The sequence below is a fragment of the Kogia breviceps genome, chromosome 2 (assembly GCF_026419965.1).
Source record: "Kogia breviceps isolate mKogBre1 chromosome 2, mKogBre1 haplotype 1, whole genome shotgun sequence".
Classification (NCBI taxonomy): Eukaryota; Metazoa; Chordata; class Mammalia; order Artiodactyla; family Physeteridae; genus Kogia; species Kogia breviceps.
In genome coordinates, this window is record NC_081311.1 from 186,922,668 (window position 1) to 186,944,884 (window position 22,217).

At 39.9% G+C, this 22,217-nt stretch overlaps 1 protein-coding gene across 1 annotated transcript in view; it reads left to right on the plus strand.

The window, feature by feature from the left end:
- ACSL3 (acyl-CoA synthetase long chain family member 3) overlaps window positions 1–22,217 on the plus strand; it is a 127,241-nt gene that overhangs the window by 103,900 nt on the left and 1,124 nt on the right. Inside the window, exon 15 of the mRNA XM_067026982.1 lies at window positions 21,384–21,456. Within this exon, the coding sequence (XP_066883083.1) occupies window positions 21,384–21,442 (59 nt within the window). The 3' untranslated portion in view covers window positions 21,443–21,456. The remainder of the gene's footprint in view (window positions 1–21,383; window positions 21,457–22,217) is intronic.

Genomic DNA, 22,217 nt, shown 5'->3' on the forward strand with positions numbered 1-22,217 from the left:
TTTGTCTGTGGAAAAACTTTAACCAAAAAATAAGTTTAATCAGAGAAGTGAGAAAAATGCAGAAACAAAGGAAAACAGTCAAAGGAGACCAAATAATAATAGTTTAGTCATTAAGCAAAGTCAAGGACCTTTAGTTCCTTCTCAAGGGCTATAGGTAATATTCTGAGCCGTATCCTGTGAGCTGTCTTGTAGATACTGAAATCCCCATCAGGTGGAAGAAGTTAACTACATGATGACCAGACTGTAACCATGACATAAGCTGCCACAATTCCAAGAATTGGTCTCAAGAAAATGGGACAAACCAAGCCTGGAACTGAAGATTAATTGTACATAAAACAATCAAGATGACACTGGTCAGACCACTGATGACCAATTTCAAGATGCCTGTCAGAGCTGACCGTGCTGTTTCTGCATGCAGTCCCCTTCCTCGGCCTGTAAAAGCTCTTCCCCACTGGTTGTCACTGGGGTGGAGGGCAGTTGGCCTTTGGACAGGAGTCCGCCCTCCAACCCCGACTCTGGGGTTGCTGGCATCCAAAATAAAGCAAACTTTCCTTTCCACCAACCTTGCTTCTTTAATGGCTTTTGAGTGGCGAGCAGCCAGACCCCCACTTTTGGTAACAGTGAATCCTTGGGGGTTAAAATATAGTCCAGGACTGTTTCCACCCAGAAGGCCCTTTGAGTCCATGGTACTTTGAAAGTCTCTCCTGTCACCTGCCTCCCTGAGGATGTGACAAGTTGGCCCAACACTCCCCTCCCCCTCTCTTTTTTGAAAGTTAGCTATCATTTTTCAACAGCTCCATTGATACACAAAAAATTGCACAGATTAAATGTATGCAATTTGATGAGTTTGGATATATGCTTACAAAAGTATAAAACTCACTTCATAAAGATAAATATAAAGTCAGGTACAGAATACAGTACTAGTGTAATAGTTGTATGTTAATTGCTCTTAATTTTAGTGTAAAAGTTAAAAGATAAAGGAATTAAGGATGTCTATAACTTCAAAAATTGGTTAATGGATAGAAAATATAAAAAGATGTAAATTAAGACATCTATTTTCCTCCCCCTTTGTTATTCAGGTCTGCTAAGCCTGTGTTCATAGAATGAGGACACACTCTTGCTGGATGAAAAGAACCTTTCTCAGCTTTGTCTGCGGAACTGGTCCGCTTTCTTCTTCTATTAAGTAGACTACAAATAAAAGAAAAAAAATTCCTAAGGGGGGGATGAGAAAACAAAACAAACGAAAGAAAACAAGACAATACAAGACGAATCTATGATCATTTCTTGATGTAGCATGTTTCTATTTCTGGTCCTGTGGCTCAAACATTAATTTAAGGGACTTTTTTAAAGACTTAAAATAAATCTCTTTGTTTTAAGATTAAAGAGAATTTCCCATATAAAATAAAATTAAAAACTCCTATTAAAGAAAGCAACATTGCTAGCCAGCTTTCTCTCATTGGCTACACCACTGACACCTTTGAACCCCAGGATCTCAGATGGAACAACTTCTGAAAAGTCTCATCTTTTCAAGTCCTGTTTCTTCAGGGAGGCTAAAGGCTGTGGGAATCCAGAGGCCACCTTTTTGGTCAGTGGGGGCCACTTCAAACTCTTGCACTGGGTATAATCACTGGCAGATTTTCACATCTGATCTGGCAGAAGTGAGGCCAGCCCGTGTCCCACACAAAAATCTTCCCTTAGCAACAGACCAACTGCTCCTGCTCTTGCTTTTTTTGCTAATCCTCAAAGGTAGACTCACCTGTTTGGAAACCTAACGTCTGTGCTCCGAAGTTCAGGAGAGCCTAGGTGTCCTGAAGACACGATGGGATGACCTTCAAGGGAAATCAGGCTGTATTTTGACTAAAATGAAGATTTTTCAGATTTGGAAACCTTGTTTATCCACTGGGGCTCCAATTTAAAAAATGGGACAGTCAGTAGACATCGTCTGATCTCAAGAAGCACATATTGTAAGTTCTGGGTCACTCACCTTCCCACGGCGTCCTCAGTTTTCCCAGAACCTTTGTTGCTCTTAGCAAGCCTTCATGCAAACCACTTCCTCTGGATGTCTGCTCGCTGTCTCCTCCTGTTACAGTCTCCCAGCTGCCCTCTTACAATACTCCCACCATTATTCATTGTCCCCACCGATCACCCCTCCCGGCTACCTGCTCCCTTCATAACTTGACCTCTCCCGCTGTCCTCTTAAAGGGGAAGAGCAGAGATGGAGAAATACTCATCTCAGTCATGCGTTTATGGGACTCTTAGTAGCTCTGAATGCTTCATTCAAGGGGGACATCAGCTTTGATTGCCCCTCCCTCAGCAAAATGCTTCAAAAAGCAGCCTTTTCACAGAGCCCTGGCCACCATACATCACAGCCTGAGGACCACTTCCCTGTGGCCAGAGCAAGGTCCCTCCCCACACAGCTCTGACTTTCTCTTTGAAGCTAATCTGGGCCTCTGACTCTCTGCAACCTTGAACTTTCATCGTTATCTTCTTTGGCTGGCCATCTGCAGCTCAGTCATCTGAATGTGCATGTGCATAACGGTTCTGCTCATTACCATGCCATGTACATTTGTCCCACACAGGAGCAGTGACGTTGGCACTAAGGATAAGAGTGTGAGCTTTGGGTTCGACATGCCCAGAGGGAATCACAGAGAACTAGCTGTGTGACCTTGAGCAAGTTAATGAATGACTCTGTGCCGGCCTCTATCTCTGCAAATGGAGGTAGGTAACAGAACCTACTGATATATTACTAAAAGGATTATGTGAGATCGTACATATTAAGACCTCAACATAGTTTGTGGCATACAGTAAATGGTCAAAAAAATATTAGCTAGCAGTCAGAATAGAAGTCGAGTGAGATTGAATTACATTTATAAAAATCATTCGAGTCTGCAAGCTCCCAGTCCATCTAAGAGAGACACACCATCATCATGATCCAAGTATCCTTCTTCCTGTACCAAGTAAGAACACGTCAGGGCCCATAGCTCAGTTCTTCTCTTCCTTCCTCCATCAGTTGAAGTAGACATGTGAATGCCTTTCTCCCTTTCTTGTCCTCCAGGTGCCAATGGTAAGATAGATAGTATATTGTACACCAGGACTTCTGAAATGTTAATGTGCACAAGAATCGCCTGGGAATCTTAGAAAAATACAGATTATGGTCAGGTAGCTCTGGGGCGAGGACCTGAGATTCTGAATTTCTCTTATTCATAAGTTGCCCAGTGATATTTCTTCTTCTGGTCTGGGGAACACATTTTGAGTAGCGAGTACCTATACGATAATCCAATTGGCAGGAGGGAGCTTATTCTGGATGAATATTGGTTGGCAAAAGGATGCCAGGAGATCAGCTGCTCTGGCTTGGCACAGTGTTTCAGGCTCCTGCATTTTCACACTCTAGAAATGCAGAGATGGACTATTGCCAAAAAGGTCCTGGAATGGTCATTAAGTCATTCCTGTGGACAAGGTCATCTTGTTTTCATCTCAGTGTCTGTTTCTCTCTCTCCTTAAAAAAAAAAATTTAACAAGGGAGTCATAGTAGACATTTAAAAAGGGACACAAATATGCATTTTTGAAAGCAAAGGCACATTAAATACCGGTAAAATATATTTCCGAAAAATGATTCAGATATACACTTCCAAAGTCACAGATTTTTTTCAGCATTTCTAAGTTTTAGGAAAGATGATATAAAGTTCTTTTGACTCTGGGGGCTAACTGTCCTCATTATTCCACATTCTGTGTATATATGAACCACACATTCATACCGGTATTCTAATTTAGCTGATATTATAACTTTCTAGGGATTATAGAAAGATACTATAAGAGAGATTTGAGGGAGGTGGACAAGGTGAGGATGGGAAGGGGGCCCTTCCTGGGGGCAGAAGCAAACCACAACGGAGAAAGGGTCAAGACTTCTTATTTCATAGTGAGTATTATTAGCCTAGGGGTTTTCCAGAACATACTAGTAGATCTGATGTTTCTTGTTCTGTGTCTCCTCACAGCTCTTTGAGGTTTAATTTTGATCAATCAGGATGCCTCAGAGCACCACCTTTGTATTCTAGGTTAAAGCTGCTACAGGGAGAAGACACCTAGTCATTCCCTTCTAGATTTTTGTGGTATCTGTGATTTGCAGAAGAGTCAAGCTCATCATTCTTTGATGGCACTTTTCACGTGGGTAAATTTTATGGTCCCTGGGTCTCTGGTCATAGTGCACGATTGACTTAAAAGGGAGACTCTGCCCGTGAGGGTGGCCAGGGCAATTTCACAGGGCCCAGTCTGTCTGGGTACCAGACAGCTCTTCCTTCAGATTTTCCCTCAGTGGCCACATTCTCCTGATGGACTGGATGTGCTGATGTGAAGTTTGCTGTTGGCTTGGCAGCCAGAACTCATGCTGTAAAAGGACAACGACAGCAATGTGTCTTCTGATACATTGTGTTGGAGGAAATAGCTGGAAAAGAATTGACTCCTGGACTTCCCTGGTGTTGCAGTGGTTAAGAATCTGCCTGACAATGCAGGGGACACAGGTTCGAGCCCTGGTCCGGGAAGATCTCACATGCTGCGGAGCAACTAAGCCCATGCGCCACAACTACTGAGCCTGCGCTTTAGAACCCGCAAGCCACAACTACTGAGTCAATGTGCCGCAACTACTGAAGCCCACGCGCTCTAGGGCCCGTGCTCTGCAACAAGAGAAGCCACCGCAATGAGAAGGCTATGCACCGCAACGAAGAGTAACCCCCGCTCGCCGCAACTAGAGAAAATCCCGCTCACAGAAACAAAGACCTAACACAGGCAAAAAAATTAAAATTAAAATTAAATAAATTTTAAAAAAGAAACAAAGAATCAACTCCTCCTTTAGATGGCCCCCCATAGTCCTTGATGCTGCAGACCACGTCAGGACAAATGGAAGGACCTTGGGCCCTGGAAGCTCCTTTCGTTGCAATTTATATTATTACCAGGAGAAATTTAGGCCAGGAATATATCTGTATTCTTGTTTGTAATCTTAAGGGTATGTGCTAAGTTTATTTATGTTATAATGTCAAAGATTCCTTGACTTTATGAGGGGAATGATCACTTAGTCCACTTTCATGAATGTGAGTTATGCAGTTTAATTTAATTTTACTTTAACATAATTTTATTTTAATTTTTCTGTGTACTGGGAGAAGCTCAAGGCTCCCGCTAAGCTGATAAGGTCTTATGATGTGTACATATCTTTCCCCTTCTTTGTCTAAATCTTTGAATTTGATGGGGTTTTAAAAAAATGGAAGTTTATATATTTTAGAATCTTTTTAACCTCTTATATTCTTAGGCCCATACAACACCTAAGGATATCTAAAGTTATATTCTATTGGATTTTGGATAGTTTATGTGGCTTTGTCTGACTTGAGAGCAGAACTCATTGGATCATTCTATTATTATTCCTGCTTGAGTTAAAATCTGGTTTTTAATTGATGTGTTTACATTTACTATTTCTGTTCCTGGTTGGTACATTTAATGAATCAATTCCATAAAGGTGATTGGATAACAAGACTCAACAGAAATACATTAGAATATTTCATTTTCTTTTAGAATGTCTTATGTTAACTTTTTCTCACTCTTTTAGAAAAAACATTTTTCTAAATACTTTGTTTTGTAGACCCCCTTGAGAATCTTATAAACTATTGACTCTCTCTCCAGAAAAATACATCTACACGTGCCATTTTGTCCTGGTTCGTAATCACTAGTCACTACTCGATTGTATTAACTTTCTAATCTGTGCTTCACTGTTATATTGCTGTCTTCCTATGATTATAGTTCCTCATTAATTTGTTCATTCAATCAGGTTTTCTTTCTTTCAGTGCAATATCTAAGTACTATAACACAGTTTTGAGTACAGTGATATGAGCACATTAAGTGTTGATCAACCAACTCCATTCTGGGATCACAGAAGCTTGCAAAGAGGTAGTGATGTCCTTGGAACTAAAGACTGAGAGATGAGTTGAAGTCTTCCAGGCAGAATGGATTGGGGGAAAGACTCCTAGTCAGATGGAAAAGCATGTACAAGGGCAAGAGGTGTGGAAAATTTTGGTGAAAGTTCGAGAAGAAGGAGCAGGGTAGTAGATGAGCCTGGAGGTGTTGTTGGAGCAGTAAAGAGAAGACATCAACCAGAATGCACATAAGGAAGCCTCTAGCTCTATATTTAAGTTCCAGCATCATAAAATCAGCAAATCTTTCTGTTCTTTGGCTTGGATGTTCAGCAGTGTCTGGGGGTGACCTAGTTGAAGGCGAGAATGGCTTTCAATAATGGTATTCTTGTCTCTGAAGAAACAACTTCAAACCTTTTGAAGGAATAATTGGTGTTCACTTTTAATTCAGGGGAGTTTGAAGCTTGATCTCACATTCTATGTGGACCTATGTCATCATCATTATCAACATCTTCATCACCAACAATGACAACCCACCATCACTGCCACTCACTTATGCTGGGAGAGCTTAGGCCAAGATAATTTTTAGTAGATATAAGCAAAGAAAAACACACGATCTTGTCTTAGAATGCAGATATTGTCTTGTCTGATTCCACATCGCAATATGAGGCAGGAAAAAACTGTTACCTTGGTAACTGAATGACAAAAAATGTGAAAATCCATGCCACTGCTTTACTTCAGATTCTCACCATCTCTGGCTTGGACTTCTCAGTACCTCTTCACTAGTTTCCCTGCCTTCCATCTTGTCCTGGCTGCATTATCTGCAGCACCATAGCAGAGGGATTTTTTTAATATGCAAACTTGATCATGATGCTTTGTGACTTAAACACTTCAGTTTTTCCTACTTGCATGAGACAACGTCTAAACCTTTAAATGCAGAGCATAAGACCCTCTTGCCCTGGCCACTACCTACTTGTATAGTCTTCATCTCTAAATATTGCTGTTGAATGCAGTCTCCTGAATACAGAAGTTGTTTTTCATCTTCTCATATTTTAAGATGATTTTCCTTTAGTCTCATAAGCTCTTTCCCTTTTCTGACTGCACAGAGAATTACTATTCATCCTTTAAACTCAAATGTCACACCTTCTAAGAAGCTTCCTCTATATCGCTGGGGACAGTTAAGACTATTGCACTGTATTCCAACAATGCCTTGCTTCTATCGGTATGAAAACCTTAAGGCACACAAAAAAATTATTCTAACACTGGGATTCCTAGGATAGCAGGATTTTTATTCTGTTACCCTTGATGCCCTCTGCACAGGGCTCAGTAGAGAGTTTGACAGTTGTTTTATTTTATTTTTTTGAATTTCATTTAATTAATTTTTTTATACAGCAGGTTCCTATTAGTCGTCAATTTTATACACGTGTATAAATTGACATGTGTATACATGTCAATCCCAATTGCCCAATTCATCACACCACCATCCCCACCCCCTTGGTGGCAGATTCCCCCCTTGATGTCCATACATTTGTTCCCTACATCTGTGTCTCAACTTTTGCCCTGAAAACTGGTTCATCTGTACCATTTTTCTAGGTTCCACATGCATGCATTAATATACGATATTTGTTTTTCTCTTTCTGACTTACTTCACTCCGTATGACAGTCTCTAGATCCATCCACGTCTCAATAAATGACTCAATTTAGTTCCTTTTTATGGCTGAGTAATATTCCATTGTATATATGTACCACAACTTCTTTATCCATTCATCTGTCGAAGGGCATTTAGGTTGCTTCCATGACATGGCTAGTGTAAATAGTGCTGCAATGAACATTGGGGTGCATGTGTCTTTTTGAATTATGGTTTTCTCTGGGTATATGCCCAGTAGTGGGATTGCTGAGTCATATGGTAGTTCTATTTTTAGTTTTTTAAGGAACCTCCATACTGTTCTCCATAGTGGCTGTATCAATTTACATTCCTACCAACAGTGCAAGAGGGTTCCCTTTTCTCCACACTCTCTCCAGCATTTGTTGTTTGTAGATTTTCTGATGATGCCCATTCTAACTGGTGTGAGGTGATACCTCAATGTAGTTTTGATTTGCATTTCTCTAATAATTAGTGATGTTGAGCAGCTTTTCATGTGCTTCTTGGCCATCTGTGTGTCTTCTTTGGAGAAATGTCTATTTAGGTCTTCTGCCCATTTTTGGATTGGGTTGTTTGATTCCTTAATATTGAGCTGCATGAGATGTTTATATATTTTGGAGATTAATCCTTTGTCTGTTGATTCATTTGCAAATATTTTCTCCCATTCTGAGGGTTATCTTTTCGTCTTGTTTATGGTTTCCTTTACTGTGCAAAAGCTTTTAAGTTTCATTAGGTCCCATTTGTTTATTTTTGTTTTTATTTCCATTACTCTAGGAGGTGGATCAAAAAAGATCTTGCTGTGATTTATGTCAAAGAGTGTTCTTCCTATGTTTTCCTCTAAGAGTTTTATAGTGTCTGGTCTTACATTTAGGTCTCTAATCCATTTTGAGCTTATTTTTGTGTATGGTGTTAGGGAGTGTTCTAATTTCATTCTTTTACATGTAGCTGTCCAGTTTTCCCAGCAACACTTATTGAAGAGACTGTCTTTTCTCCATTGTATATCCTTGCCTCCTTTGTTGTAGATTAGTTGACCATAGGAGTGTGGGTTTAATCTCTGGGCTTTCTATCTTGTTCCACTGATCTATGTTTCTGTTTTTGTGCCAGTACCATATTGACTTGATTACTGTAGCTTTGTAGTATAGTCTGAAGTCAGGGAGTCTGATTCCTCCAGCTTCGTTTTTTCCCCTCAAGACTGCTTTGGCTACTCGGGGTCTTTTGTGTCTCCATACAAATTTTAAGATTTTTTGTTTTAATTCTGTAAAAAATGCCATTGGTAATTTGATAGGCATTGCATTGAATCTGTAGATTGCTTTCGGTAGCATAGTCATTTTCACAATATTGATTCTTCCAATCCAAGAACTTGGTATATCTCTCCATTTGTTTGTGTCATCTTTGATTTCTTTCATCAGTGTCTTATAGTTTTCTACATACAGGTCTTTTGTCTCCCTAGGTAGGTTTATTCCTAGGTATTTTATTCTTTTTGTTGCAATGGTAAATGGGAGTGTTTCCTTAATCTCTCAGATATTTCATCATTAGTGTATAGGAATGCAAGAGATTTCTGTGCATTAATTTTGTATCCTGCAACATTACCAAATTCATTGATTAGCTCTAGTAGTTTTCTGGTGGCATCCGTAGGATTCTCTATGTATAGTATCATGTCATCTGCAAACAGTGACAGTTTTTCTTCTTCATTTTCAATTTCTATTCCTTTTATTTCTTTTTCTTCTCTGATTGCCATGGCTAAAACTTCCAAAACTATGTTGAATAATAGTGGTGAGAGTGTACATCTTTGTCTTGTTCCTGATCTTAGAGGAAAGGCTTTCAGTTTTTCACCACTGATAATGATGTTTGCTGTGGGTTTGTCATATATGGCCTTTATTATGTTGAGGTAGGTTCCCTCTTGGCCCACTTTCTGGAGAGTTTTTTATCATAAATGGGTGTTGAATTTTGCCAAAAGCTTTTTTTCCATCTATTTTTTTCCATCTATTTTTTTTCCATCTATTGAGATGATCATATGGTTTTTCTTCTTCAGTTTGTTAATATGATTGATTAATATTGTTTGTTAATATTGATTGATTTGCATATATTGGAGAATCCTTGCATCCCTGGGATAAATCCCACTTGATCATGGTGTATGATCCTTTTAATGTGTTGTTGGATTCTGTTTACTAGTATTTTGTTGAGGATTTTTGCATCTATATTCATCAGTGATATTGGTCTGTAATTTTCTTTTTTTGTAGTATCTTTGTCTGGTTTTGGTATCAGGGTGATGGTGGCCTCATAGAATGAGTTTGGGAGTGTTCCTTCCTCTGTAATTCTTTGGAAGAGTTTGAGAAGGATTGGTGTTAGCTCTTCTCTAAATGTTTGATAGAATTCACCTGTGAAGCCACCTGGTCCTGGACTTCTGTTTTTTGGAAGATTTTAAATCACACTTTCAATTTCATTACTTGTGATTGGCCTGTTCATATTTTCTATTTCTTCCTGGTTCAGTCTTGGAAGGTTATACCTTTCTAAGAATTTGTCCATTTCTTCTAGGTTGTCCATTTTATAGGCATAGTGTTGCCTGTAGTAGTCTCTTAGGAAGCTTTGTATTTCTGCAGTGTCTGTTGTAACTTCTCCTTTTTCATTTCTAATTTTATTGATTTGAGTCCTCTCCCTATTTTTCTTGATGATTCTGGATAATGGTTTATCAATTTTGTTCATCTTCTCAAAGAACCAGCTTTTAGTTTTATTGATCTTTGCTATTGTTCTCTTTTTTTCTATTTCATTTATTTCTGCTCTGATATTTATGATTTCTTTCCTTCTGCTAACTTTGGGTTTTATTTGTTCTTCTTTCTCTAGTTCCTTTATGTGTAAGGTTAGATTGTTTATTTGAGATTTTTCTTATTTCTTGAGGTAAGCTTGTATAACTATAAACTTCCCTCTTAGAACTGATTTTGCTGCATCCAATAGGTTTTGGATCATCTTGTTTTCATTGTCATTTGTCTCAAGGTATTTTTTGATTTCCTCTTTGATTTCTTCAGTGATCTCTTGGTTATTTAGTAACGTATTGTTTAGCCTCCATGTGTTTGGTTTTTTTTGTTTGTTTTTTTACATTTTTTTCCCTGTAATTAATTTCTAATCTCATAGCATTGTGGTCAGAAAAGATGCTTGATATGATTTCAATTTTCGTAAATTTACTGAGGCTTGATTTGTGACCCAAGATGTGATCTATCCTGGAGAATGTTCCATGTGCACTTGAGAAGAAAGTGTAATCTGCTGTTTTTGGATGGAATGTCCTATAAATATGAATTATATCTATCTGGTCTATTGTGTCATTTAAAGCTTCTGTTTCCTTATTTATTTTCATTTTGGATGATCTGTCCATTGGTGTAAGTGAGGTGTTAAAGTCCCCCACTATTATTGTGTTACTGTCGATTTCCTCTTTTATAGCTGTTAGCAGTTGCCTTATGTATTGAGGTGCTCCTTTGTTGGGTGCATATATATTTATAATTGTTATATCTTCTTCTTGGATTGAGCCCTTGATCATTATGTAGTGTCCTTCCTTTTCTCTTATAACATTTTTTATTTTAAAGTCTATTTTATCTGATATGAGTATTGCTACTCCAGCTTTTTTTTTTTGATTTCCATTTGCATGGAATATCTTTTTCCATCCCCTAACTTTCAGCCTGTATGTGTTCTGAGATCTGAAGTGGGTCTCTTGTAGACAGCATATATATGGGTCTTGTTTTTGTATCCATTCAGCAAACCTGTGTCTTTTGATTGGAGCATTTAATCCATTCACGTTTAAGGTAATTATCGATATGTATGTTCTTATAATCATTTTCTAATTGTTTTGAGTTTGTTTTAGTAGGTCCTTTTCTTCTCTGTGTTTCCCACTTAGAGACGTTCCTTTAGCACTTGTTGTAGAGCTGGTTTGGTGGTGCTGAATTCTCTTAGCTTTTGCTTGTCTGTAAAGCTTTTGATTTCTCCATCGAATCTGAATGAGATACTTGCTGGGTAGAGTAATATTGGTTGTAGGTTCTTCCCTTTCATCACTTTAAGTATATCATGCCACTTCCTTCTGACTTGTAGAGTTTCTGCTGAGAAATCAGCTGTTAACCTTATGGGAGTTCCCTTGTATGTTATTTGTCATTTTTCCCTTGTTGCTTTCAATAATTTTTCTTTGTCTTTAATTTTTGCCAATTTGATTACTATGTGTCTCGGTGTGTTTCTCCTTGGGTTTATCCTGTATGGGACTCGCTGTGCTTCCTGGACTTGGGTGGCTATTTCCTTTCCCATGTTAGGGAAGTTTTTGACTATTATCTCTTTAAATATTTTCTCTGATTCTTTCTCTCCCTCTTCTCCTTCTGGGACCCCTATAATGTGAATGTTGTTGCATTTAATGTTGTCCCAGAGGTCCCTTAGGCTGTCTTCATTTCTTTGCATTCTTTTTTCTTTATTCTGTTCTGCAGCACTGAATTCCACCATTCTGTCTTCCAGGTCACATATCTGTTCTTCTGCCTCAGTTATTCTGCTATTGATTCCTTCTAGTGTAGTTTTCATTTCAGTTATTGCATTGTTCATCTCTGTTTGTTTGTTCTTTAATTCTTCTAGGTATTTGTTAAGCATTTCTTGCATCTTGTTGATCTTTTCCTCCATTCTTTTTCTGAGGTCCTGGATCATCTTCACTATCATTATGCTGAATTCTTTTTCTGGAAGGTTGCCTATCTCCACTTCATTTAGTTGTTTTTCTGGGGTTTTATATTGTTCCTTCATCTGGTACATAGCCCTCTGCCTTTTCATCTTGTCTATCTTTCTGTGAATGTGGTTTTTGTTCCACAGACTGCAAGATTGTAGTTCTTCTTTCTTCTGATGTCTGCCCTCTGGTGGATGAGGCTATCTAAGAGGCCTGTGTAAGTTTACTGATGGGAGGGACTGGTGGTGGGTAGAGCTGACTGTTGCTCTGAGTTTGACAGTTATCGAATGAGTGAAAAGACATATGTTATTTAAGATAATCTCTAAGGATAAACACCAAAAGTTTATTTTTGTGATGAGAAAGTTATACTTTCTTTCCCCTCCTGAGAATTCTTTTCCCATTTACTTTGGTGAGAATGGGATGGAGGGCTAAGAACAGAGCTATGAAAAACAGAGAGAAGAAGGAAATTAGAAGAGATTAAAGCATAGAGAGTGATAATCAAGACAGAAAGGAAGTGAAAAGAAGGCTGTCCTCGATATTAGTGTATCAGTTTCAGGACCAGAGAGAAAAATGCCCATGGATTTTCAAAAAGCAAGCTGGGGTTCCCGTCTGGCCATGAGGTAGGGCCATGTCCGTCTGTCCCTGCTTCTGAAGGAAGAGAAGAGAACATGTGATGTCTCCCTGTACAAAGTTCAGAAGGAACTCGGGCATCCACCCTCCAGCTGTCTCTCCATTCTGTTTATTTTCCTTTTCATACTATCTCCCAGCTCTTAGGAACCTTCCCTTTCAGCCTGTTCAGCTGAAGACTGCAAGAAAACATAACCTTGGCAACCCCAGAGGGCCTTTGGAACCCATTCAGACATCCATTATTAAAATCCAAAAGCTAGATTTTTCCTGAGAACTAAGCACATTACTTGGCTGTGCTCGGTAGACGTATGGAAATATGCTGGCTTTTCCATGCTGGGTGAGTGGGCAGTAGCACTGTTGACCTACCTAAACTGGGAAAGCAAGTATAGGTGAAGAATATTTAGTGCTGTGTCTTTTTACCCTTTATGTGAGTACAGCCTGGAAAAGGTACTCTTGAAATATGCTCTAGCCTAAAGAAGAGAAGGTCATGGTGGAGGCAAGAGCACATGGAACCTGGCTGACAGTGTCATTGACAATGATCTTCCCAGGAGATTGTCCTGTTATGGTAGCTCTGAAAGTAGAAACTCCCTCACTCAGTAGAGTCTGCTTGGAAATGGGCTAATGGCTTACAGTGGTTCCTCTTCTAGACCAATTGCATTCCTTTTGGGGTGGTGGCTCCAAAGTGCCAGAGGTGAGGGAAGGGGTGCATCCCTCACCTGAAATTGGAATATGGGCAAAGTCTAGTTAAAGAGAATGTCCAGAGTAGATGTGATCCGTGGAATGAGAGCATTCATATGAGGAAATGTGGCTGGTGGGAAGAAGTGTTTCTGAGAGGAGGTACCAGAGAGGGATAACAAGCAACTTGAGGGGTTTACCAGGAGACAGTGGATGATGATGGTGGTAGGATACCTGTGGTTGCATTTCAGGGACCAACAGATAGCAGTTCTATTGCAGCTGCCAGCTGATAGCTAGCCGCCTGCTTTTCTCCTTCCTGTGGTGCCTTAACAGCCCTTTCCCCAGAGTGTTGATCTTGGTACAGTTTTCCCCATATGCCCTTTCCTAGGGATGGCTCAGGTTCCTACACACAAAGGGAAGATAAGAATTGAATACTGAAATATTCAGATATATGGTTTATCCATGGGGTTGCTAGACTCAAAATCTCCAACTAGTAGGACATTTTCACCAAACCATATTTTACTTTCATGGTCTAACTATATGCATAGACAAAGATCATGTTTTCCTCTCAGCTTTAGTATAGTATCTTCCTTTAGTACAATATCTTTCCTCTGGGTTTTAGTACAGTTGCTTCAGTACCCATAGGGGATTGATTGCAGGATTCCTGTGAGCACCGAGATCCGAGGATGCTCAAGTCCTTTGTATAAAATGGCATAGTATTTGCATATAACCTATGCCCATCTTCCTGTATACTTTAAATCATCTCTAGGTTACTTATGATACTTTATACAATGCTATGCTATGTAAATAGTTGTGACTGTAAGTGCTATGTAAATAGTTGCCAGCCATGCAGCAAATTCAAGTTTTGCTTTTTGGAACTTTCTGGAATTTTTTTTTTCCTGAATATTTTTGATCTCCAGTTGGTTGAATCTGCAAATACAGAACTGTGGATACCGAAGGCCAACTGTACCTCAGAAGCTGGAAATCAATGGAAATACAGCCACACACACACCCCCACACCCCCCCACACACATGCATGTAGCTTTTTCTATGATTAGGGTTGGTTATGGAGGAAAAGTAGGTAATGTTTCATTCATTCATGTGTTCATTCATTCATTCATGTCATATATGCTGAGCACCTTTTTGAGCTAGTTCTCTTACTAGGAGCTGGAGTATAGCAGGATATAGTCAGAAGTCTTTACGCTTATAAGGCTTATAACTAATATGACCTCAGGCAATAGATTGACGTCTCTATTATCTCTATAATACAATATAATATTCAGTTGACTTTCCTCCTCTCTGTTCTCTGTCCTGGGAGTCCCATGGGCCCCAGCACCTCTGCAATCCCAGAGCAGATGCACGGAGGGCAGAGTCAGGGGTGTGCACCGTGACACTGACTCATGTCTGCCGGGTGACTGGATAAGCCAGTGGGTTTCTTGGGGGCTTCCATTTCCACAACCGTATGATGAAAAATCCAGTACCCACCCTTGCCACAAGGGCCATTCTGCTGTCTTCCAGTGTCACAGCTATGCTAGGAACAGCTGGCTGTTCTAGGCGCTGCTTTTGCCATTAGTGTTTCATGCTGTCTGTTCAATGTCCACATTCGTTGTGCGAGGACCACCTGGTTGGAGGTGGCCTGCTCTGCTTCGGGGTGGAATCCTGGCTTCTCTCTGCCATCTTGTTTATAAAGCTCTGTCTGCTCAGTCTCAGAGGAGAGGAGAACACCAGGCAGCACTGCTGGCTGCTCTGCGTCCGCTCTGCAAAGAGTTCTGGTAATTTTCCTCTGAGAGAAAAAGGGCTGGTTGCCAGCCTTAGCCTGTGATCCCTCCGCTGTCCCGCCTGTGTCAGCTGATGAAATAAGGGCTTTTGATTTCATTTTCCGTTATTTTCTCAGACATGGAGCCACTAAGAAAGGAGGCTAGAAACTTTCAGGTTATCCCAGGCAGCTGAGAAATATTCACAGGAATAAAAATATTAGACTCGCTAAATCCTAGGACTCAAATCACAGTAGTATACTAACGCTTATGAATACATCATGCCTTTGTAGATTTGCAGATATGTTTGTGTATGCACATTTTTCTCCCCCCCCAAGTTTGTATCAGATGGGAAAGAATAATACCCCTTTGCACTATCTTTGTTTTTCAGGTTGAAAAGCAAAAACACCATGCAGCTCTTGGCCAAAAAGAGTTTCTCTTCTGTACATTTTTGGAGCAGGGTTTTGTGGGAATCTAGGTTTTCCATCTTTTAAAAAAATTATTCCTATATTCTAGCTACTTGTGGGGACCCTTCCTCTTGGAAAATGTGGAGTGTCTAGCGCTGAACATTTTAGTTGAGGCACTATACCTCAAGCTCCTAGTGTATTTTGTTGCCTTCTAGTATATTTCACCACAGAAAGTGTGTGCATGTATGGGTGCATTTCCTTTAACAACACAATCTAGTCTTATATGCCAGGAGCAGTATTTTTCTTATCAAGACTTTAAATCCTTCTCTCCTTGCTAAATAATAAATTTAACATTATTTGAAGAGTTGGACTCTCGTGCCTATTTTCCTTATGAGAGCCTCTAAGGAGCTGAAAATGGCTCTGCATGAAACTTCTGGAACAAGCGGGGTCAACCTTGAGCAGAGTATTTCTGATTCTCAGCTCTCTCCTTCCATGGAAGGGGCATGGGGCTCAGTAAATGCTGCCAAGGATCTTTAAATTGTGGGCACATCTACATGTATAAACAGTTTAAATAAAGGCATCAGTGTGTTTCACTCGTTTAAGTTAGTAAAATATACACTTACTAAGTTACACACTTGGATTCATTCTCTCCACAACAGTTTTGGAATGAAACTAGCCATTTAAGGGAAAAGATCAATTTGGTTGGTTGCTGCTATCGTTTAAGATAGAACAACGCATGTTTACATGCTTTTCCCTCTTTGGCCGTGGGCACAGCTGGTATTATATAGTCCAAAGTGATTCAACGGGTCAATTTTTGTGACATTGCATTTCTAAACTGTTCCAAAAGCAAAGGTTGAAAGTTGCTTTTAAGAGTTATCAAGCGATCATTCTGTTGGTATCTGGAAGGGAAAACCCCCCTGAGAAAACCCTGCTCACAGGGGTCATTTCACTTGATTCGCATATTCGCCGGAGGAATATCGGCTCCCTCTCTAATAATCACTAAGGTGCCATGTGGGATCATTTAGCTAAGTGATGTGCAGTTGTTGTCGTCCCTCACAGGTAACTATGGCAACGGATGCTGTGCTGACAAGCTCTGTGCCTACCATTATTAGAGATTCCACAGTCTTCTCAACTACAATTAACTGGTGTTTTTTTCCCCCTGGATTTGTAAGGCAATTGACGTCAGCATTTCCAGAGTGCAAATGAAAGACATTTCGGATGTGGAAAAAAAACAGACTTCATTTTAAAATCATGGCATTTACTCAGAAAGGCAGCTCAGAGAGGGAAATGCAAATGGGGAAGCATCAGTGTGGTCTGCCTTTCTCTTTTCAGAGAGAAGGAGCTTGTCAATGTTTCTGTGTGTGAAATTTGAGCCAATGGTTTTAGACATCACCATGTGTGAAACAGCTGATTTTTTTCTTGCAATATTTAGAGAGAAAGCATCCCAGAGAAAATTCTAAATAACAATACACTATTTTGGCCAGCCCACAAAATAGCTTTTTCTCAGCCTTTCTAATGAGTTGTTTGCAGTTTTATTTCTCCAGGGTTTGTGGTGAAAAGCAGTCTGATTATTTTGACTTTGAAACTTTACTTAATAGTATTTTAATGTGTCAGAAATCTTAGGCAAGGGACTAAGGCTTCAAAAGAACTCTGCATTCTGGGTATATTTAGTTCCATGGTAGGGTTAGGACAAAAGCAGACCTTGGTGTCTGCTGTGAAAAGCTGAAAGGCCCCAGAAAGAAACTTCAGCAAATTCCAGGTTAATAAGCATTTATTAAGTACCCATATGTGCCTTGAAAATCCTAGGTACTTTCACATTTATCTCCTCACTTAGTATCCTTATTAAGGTAAAAAGAACTCTTACAATTAGCCTTGAATATATATATATATATATATATATATATATATATATATATATATATATACACACCCAAGGAGATAATTAACAAGGGTAAAAAAAGGAAATAACTCCACCTCATTGGATCTTAATAACATTTGATGCAGAAGAAAAAAATAGAAGCAGAGTCTAGTAATGTTTGGATGATCCTATCTGGTGAACTCTGGAGGCCGTTACACCTAGTTCTTTATTTTTGTCTACTAACTTGACAGTCTGTTTCACCACCTCTTCAAGGTGGGAGTTTTCCAATGATGTTTACTTGCTGGAGCTTGGACTTGACTCAGCTGAGTTCTTGCTCCAGAAAATTCATACAAGGACAGTGACTAATTAAAGTCTTGAAGCCTCAAGCTGTGCTTATCAAGTACCATCTGATTTCCCTGGAGTTTAGACCTGGGGTCGGAAGGAATCAGGTATTGGGCCTCATCATACCCAGACTGAAAGACACTCAGAAATATCATTCTTCTCCTACGGTAGAAATTTCTAGAAAGTTACTTCTAGGCCAGAAGCCAAAGAATGTAAGGTTCAGAGCTGGAATACTTGGATTTGAAATCCTGGCCCTACTCCTTGCTTTGTGTCCTGGGATGGATTGTATTACCTCTTTCTACTTTTCTAATCTCACATTGAAAAATGTTATAATTAGGTTGATTTAAATGTAAAATGAGATAGAGTAGGTGTGAGATTTCTGTAAATTCTAAAACGTTTTTGCAAAAATCACTAACTCACTCTTGGAAAAATTAGAAAATACAATCTTGGGGTTGGAAAAGGAAAGGGAAGCCAATTGGTTGGTATTGGAGTAGATTTTTTTGCAATGCGTTCTTGGGCAAGACAAAGTATACTGAGCCTTATCCCACAGTCTGTCAGTTGGGAGTTGGGGGGAGGAGTTTGAGAAGGAGGAGTCATATAGTCAGGAGTGTTTTGATACATTTTGATGCATAACAGCATCATGGGTAGAGTGACGCCACTCTACAGGTTGTGTGAAGGGAATGATCTTGACGTTACCATTTTTAAAGCACTTACTATGTGACAGGCACATCACAAAATGTGCAAAATGCTTTACAAACATTCCTTTATATGTAACAAGAAATTTATGCCGATGAACTCTTACTATACCCTAGTCTGCATATCAGGAGATTAGAATATAAAGAACTAGCTTGCCTGGCGTTCACCTGGAGAAAGTGGCAGAGCTAGCCCTTAAGCTCATGGAGGGATCCCAGTCCACCAGTTAACTAAACATACTGAATTGAGGTGAATGGAGTAAAATGATAACTTAATTTATATAAGATAAATAATATATTTATTAATTTATTGAATAATAATAATTTCTGCAAGTTTCTGTGCTAGGACCTGGGTCTATAAAAGTAAGCCTCTTGGGCTTCCCTGGTGGCGCAGTGGTTGAGAATCCGCCTGCCGATGCAGGAGACACGGGTTCGTGCCCTGGTCCGGGAAGATCCCACATGCCGCGGAGCAACTAAGCCCGTGAGCCATGGCCGCTAGGCCTGCATGTCCGGAGCCTGTGCTCCGCAACGGGAGAGGCCACAACAGTGAGAGGCCCGCATACCGCAAAAAAAAAAAAAAAAAAAAAAAAAAAGTAAGCCTCTTGACCACCTGCAGCTTCTGGTCTGCTGGAGAAGTGTGATACATATGGAATAAATACTTAAATATTAATCAATTAATTTATTGATTCAATGTAAGTAGAATAAGTGCCGTACAAGAGAGTATTGGGAGCTCTGAGGGCGTGTAGAGAGGGCGGTAACGTAGCCAAAGGGATAATGAGGAAGTGATACTGAAGAGAATTGTTGCATGGAGTAGCCAGGTGAGTGACATGTATGTAATTTCCTCCCATCTCCCCATGCCCACATTGTATAAACAGTTCTTCAAAACTCAGCTCAAACGCTGCTTCCTCAGTGCTCTCCCAGCTGAACATGACCCTCCTTCTCTGGAGTCCAATAATTGTTTTAATAGTGAACATTAATTATGTACTTACTATGTGCCAAATGTTCTAAATGCTTTCTATGGATAACTCATTTGACCCTCACAACAACCCCTTAGGTATCTACTATTATTGTCACCATTTTACAGATGAGAAAACTGAGGGAGCTAAAATAACTCTTCCTGTCACAAGAACAATATGTCAATCCAGACAGTGCTGTACAACCCAAGAGAGGGTGGTTATACCACTTGGCTATGCAGCCTCTAGATATGCCTCTCTTGCGGGACTTCGGCTTTCTGACCAGTATTAAACTAATTTTTGGAGGTATTATCTTCCTTACTGGAGAGTAAGCGCTTTTTTTTTTTTTTTGCGGTATGCGGGCCTCTCACTGTTGTGGCCTCTCCCGTTGCGGAGCACAGGCTCCGGACGCACAGGCTCAGCGGCCATAGCTCACGGGCTTAGTTGCTCCGCGGCACGTGGGATCTTCCCGGACCAGGGCACGAACCCGTGTCTCCTGCATCGGCAGGCGGATTCTCAACCACTGCGCCACCAGGGAAGCCCAGTAAGCGCTTTTTAAAATATATAATTTACATGCAATAAAGTGAACAGACTTTAAACACCCCTCCTCTATAAAACATTTCCATCACTGCTGAAAGTTTCTTTGGATCCCTTTCCAATCAATAACGCTCTTCTCCATTTCATCCCAGCGATGATTTATATTATCACAGTTTGTTTTTCTCTGATGTAGAACTTCATATAAATGGAATCATACAGTATGCACTCTTTTTTTGTCTGGATTCTTTCACTTAGCACAATGTTTTTGAGATTCATCCACTTTGTTCCTTTTTATTGTTGGTAGTACTCCACACATAAGCTCCTTAGGACCTGCCCATTTTTGTATCCACTCCTGTACTTAGAACCAAAGTGATATTAAAAATATTTATCAACAGGGATGACAGGGTACTTATCAGAACAGACACTGGCCTAAGGGTTAGAGCAGAGTCGCGTGCCAGAGATTAACTGCTAGTCACTGGATTGCGGGAATGTAGGGGTCCTGGAGAGGTGCCATAGGAATTGGGATGGCTAGGGTGGTGATGGCGCACTTGAAGGTGCGGGACAGTGGCTATTCACCAGCCAGCCATGGGAGTTTTCACTGTTTCGACAACTGATCCAAGTGTACCAGTGCATGCTGCTGAACATCAGCTCTGCCTAGTAAAGTGTCCTATGTAGTAAACATATTCAATAATATTTGTTTATTGAATGGATTAATAACTACAAATTAAATGTCAACTGAGGATCTCTGCTTTTATCACTTAGAATTGATCTGTCTTGAAATTATCTCTAAGTACTTTGGTTTTATTAGTTGTACCATATAGTTATGAAAAAAAAATTTCGGAGCCTGTATCTAGGTTGTAGCATTTGGCCCAAACTTGATCCCTATCATGGTATCAAAGACTGATGAGCAACCAATAAATGCTGTTAAGTCTTAAATCGAGTTTTCAGATACGAACAGTTATACCTGGACTATCACGGGGAGGAGAGGCAAGAGTATCCGTTGCAGGATGGGTACACAATAGGGTACCAGGCACACAGTGAAGGCCCCAAAGTATTTGTCAAGTGAATGATTATGTGAATGACTACTTGTATGTGTTAAGAAGAGGAAGAGGTCAATACGGGTTGGAGTATTCAGAGGAGACTTCTTAAAGAAAGTGGATTGAAGGTAGACCATGAGGGTGGGAGGTTTTAGATGAGAGAGTTAGAATAGTGAAGAGCATGAATAAAGAAATGGCACGGGTCCTGTAGAGGACACCTGTTTTTGCCTTCACAGCACCCTTTCTTCTTCCTTTGGGGGACTCAACTACATTTTCTCTGTTGCTTTCAGGCTTGGAGGGATGGCCAGTCAAGGAATTCTCTCTTCCCTGGACAGAAGTGGATGGGTGATCCAAGCTATACTGGTAAGACGTTCTCTTCTTAGCATGTGGATATCACAGAGAATAAATAATCCAGAGAATTTGGTTAAACTCATGAATCCTGATGGCACTGCCCTGAATGGAGTGTTGCTTGGTTGCTGCTACCTAGCTCTCCAGAGCTTTCCTGATTCCTGGATTTTCTCAAATTTTGACCACTCTGCTATTGCTTTGTTTGTGTGAATTATTCTATAACCTTTCAGTATTTTTTTTTTTTTTTTTTTTTTTTTTTACTTTATGTAGCAGGAGTCAATTTCTGCTCCTTGTAATCAACAAACCTTGATGGATTTAGGCATTTTCCAGCTTCCCAGCCCCTAGAAGTTTTTTTTAAGATGTTCTGGCTAGTCAGTATCTGATTTCAGAATTCTTTTGAATGTTTACTTTAGAGAACGGAATCCCCTACACTTTCCTTATGAGCAGACCATGTGGTTTCACTACTTGAGTCATAAACTGAGATGTCTAGAAATGGAATGTTCCTCTTTATAACTCAGTATCACGTTTTGCTATGCATGACCCCCTAAGAGGTTCCACTCAGAAGGGTGTTGTGAAGATTTGAAGATAATACCAATCATATTGTAGACTCTTAAGAACAAAGATATAGTCTGATTTTTAAAAAATGAAGATTCTTAATTTTATAGCTGTAGCCAGTGACTGTCTTGTGGAATTTTTCCCCCACTTACTTCATCTACTATTTTTCTTGCAATAATAGTAAATTTTTCTCTTTCCCTTCCCACTTCCTTTTATTGGGA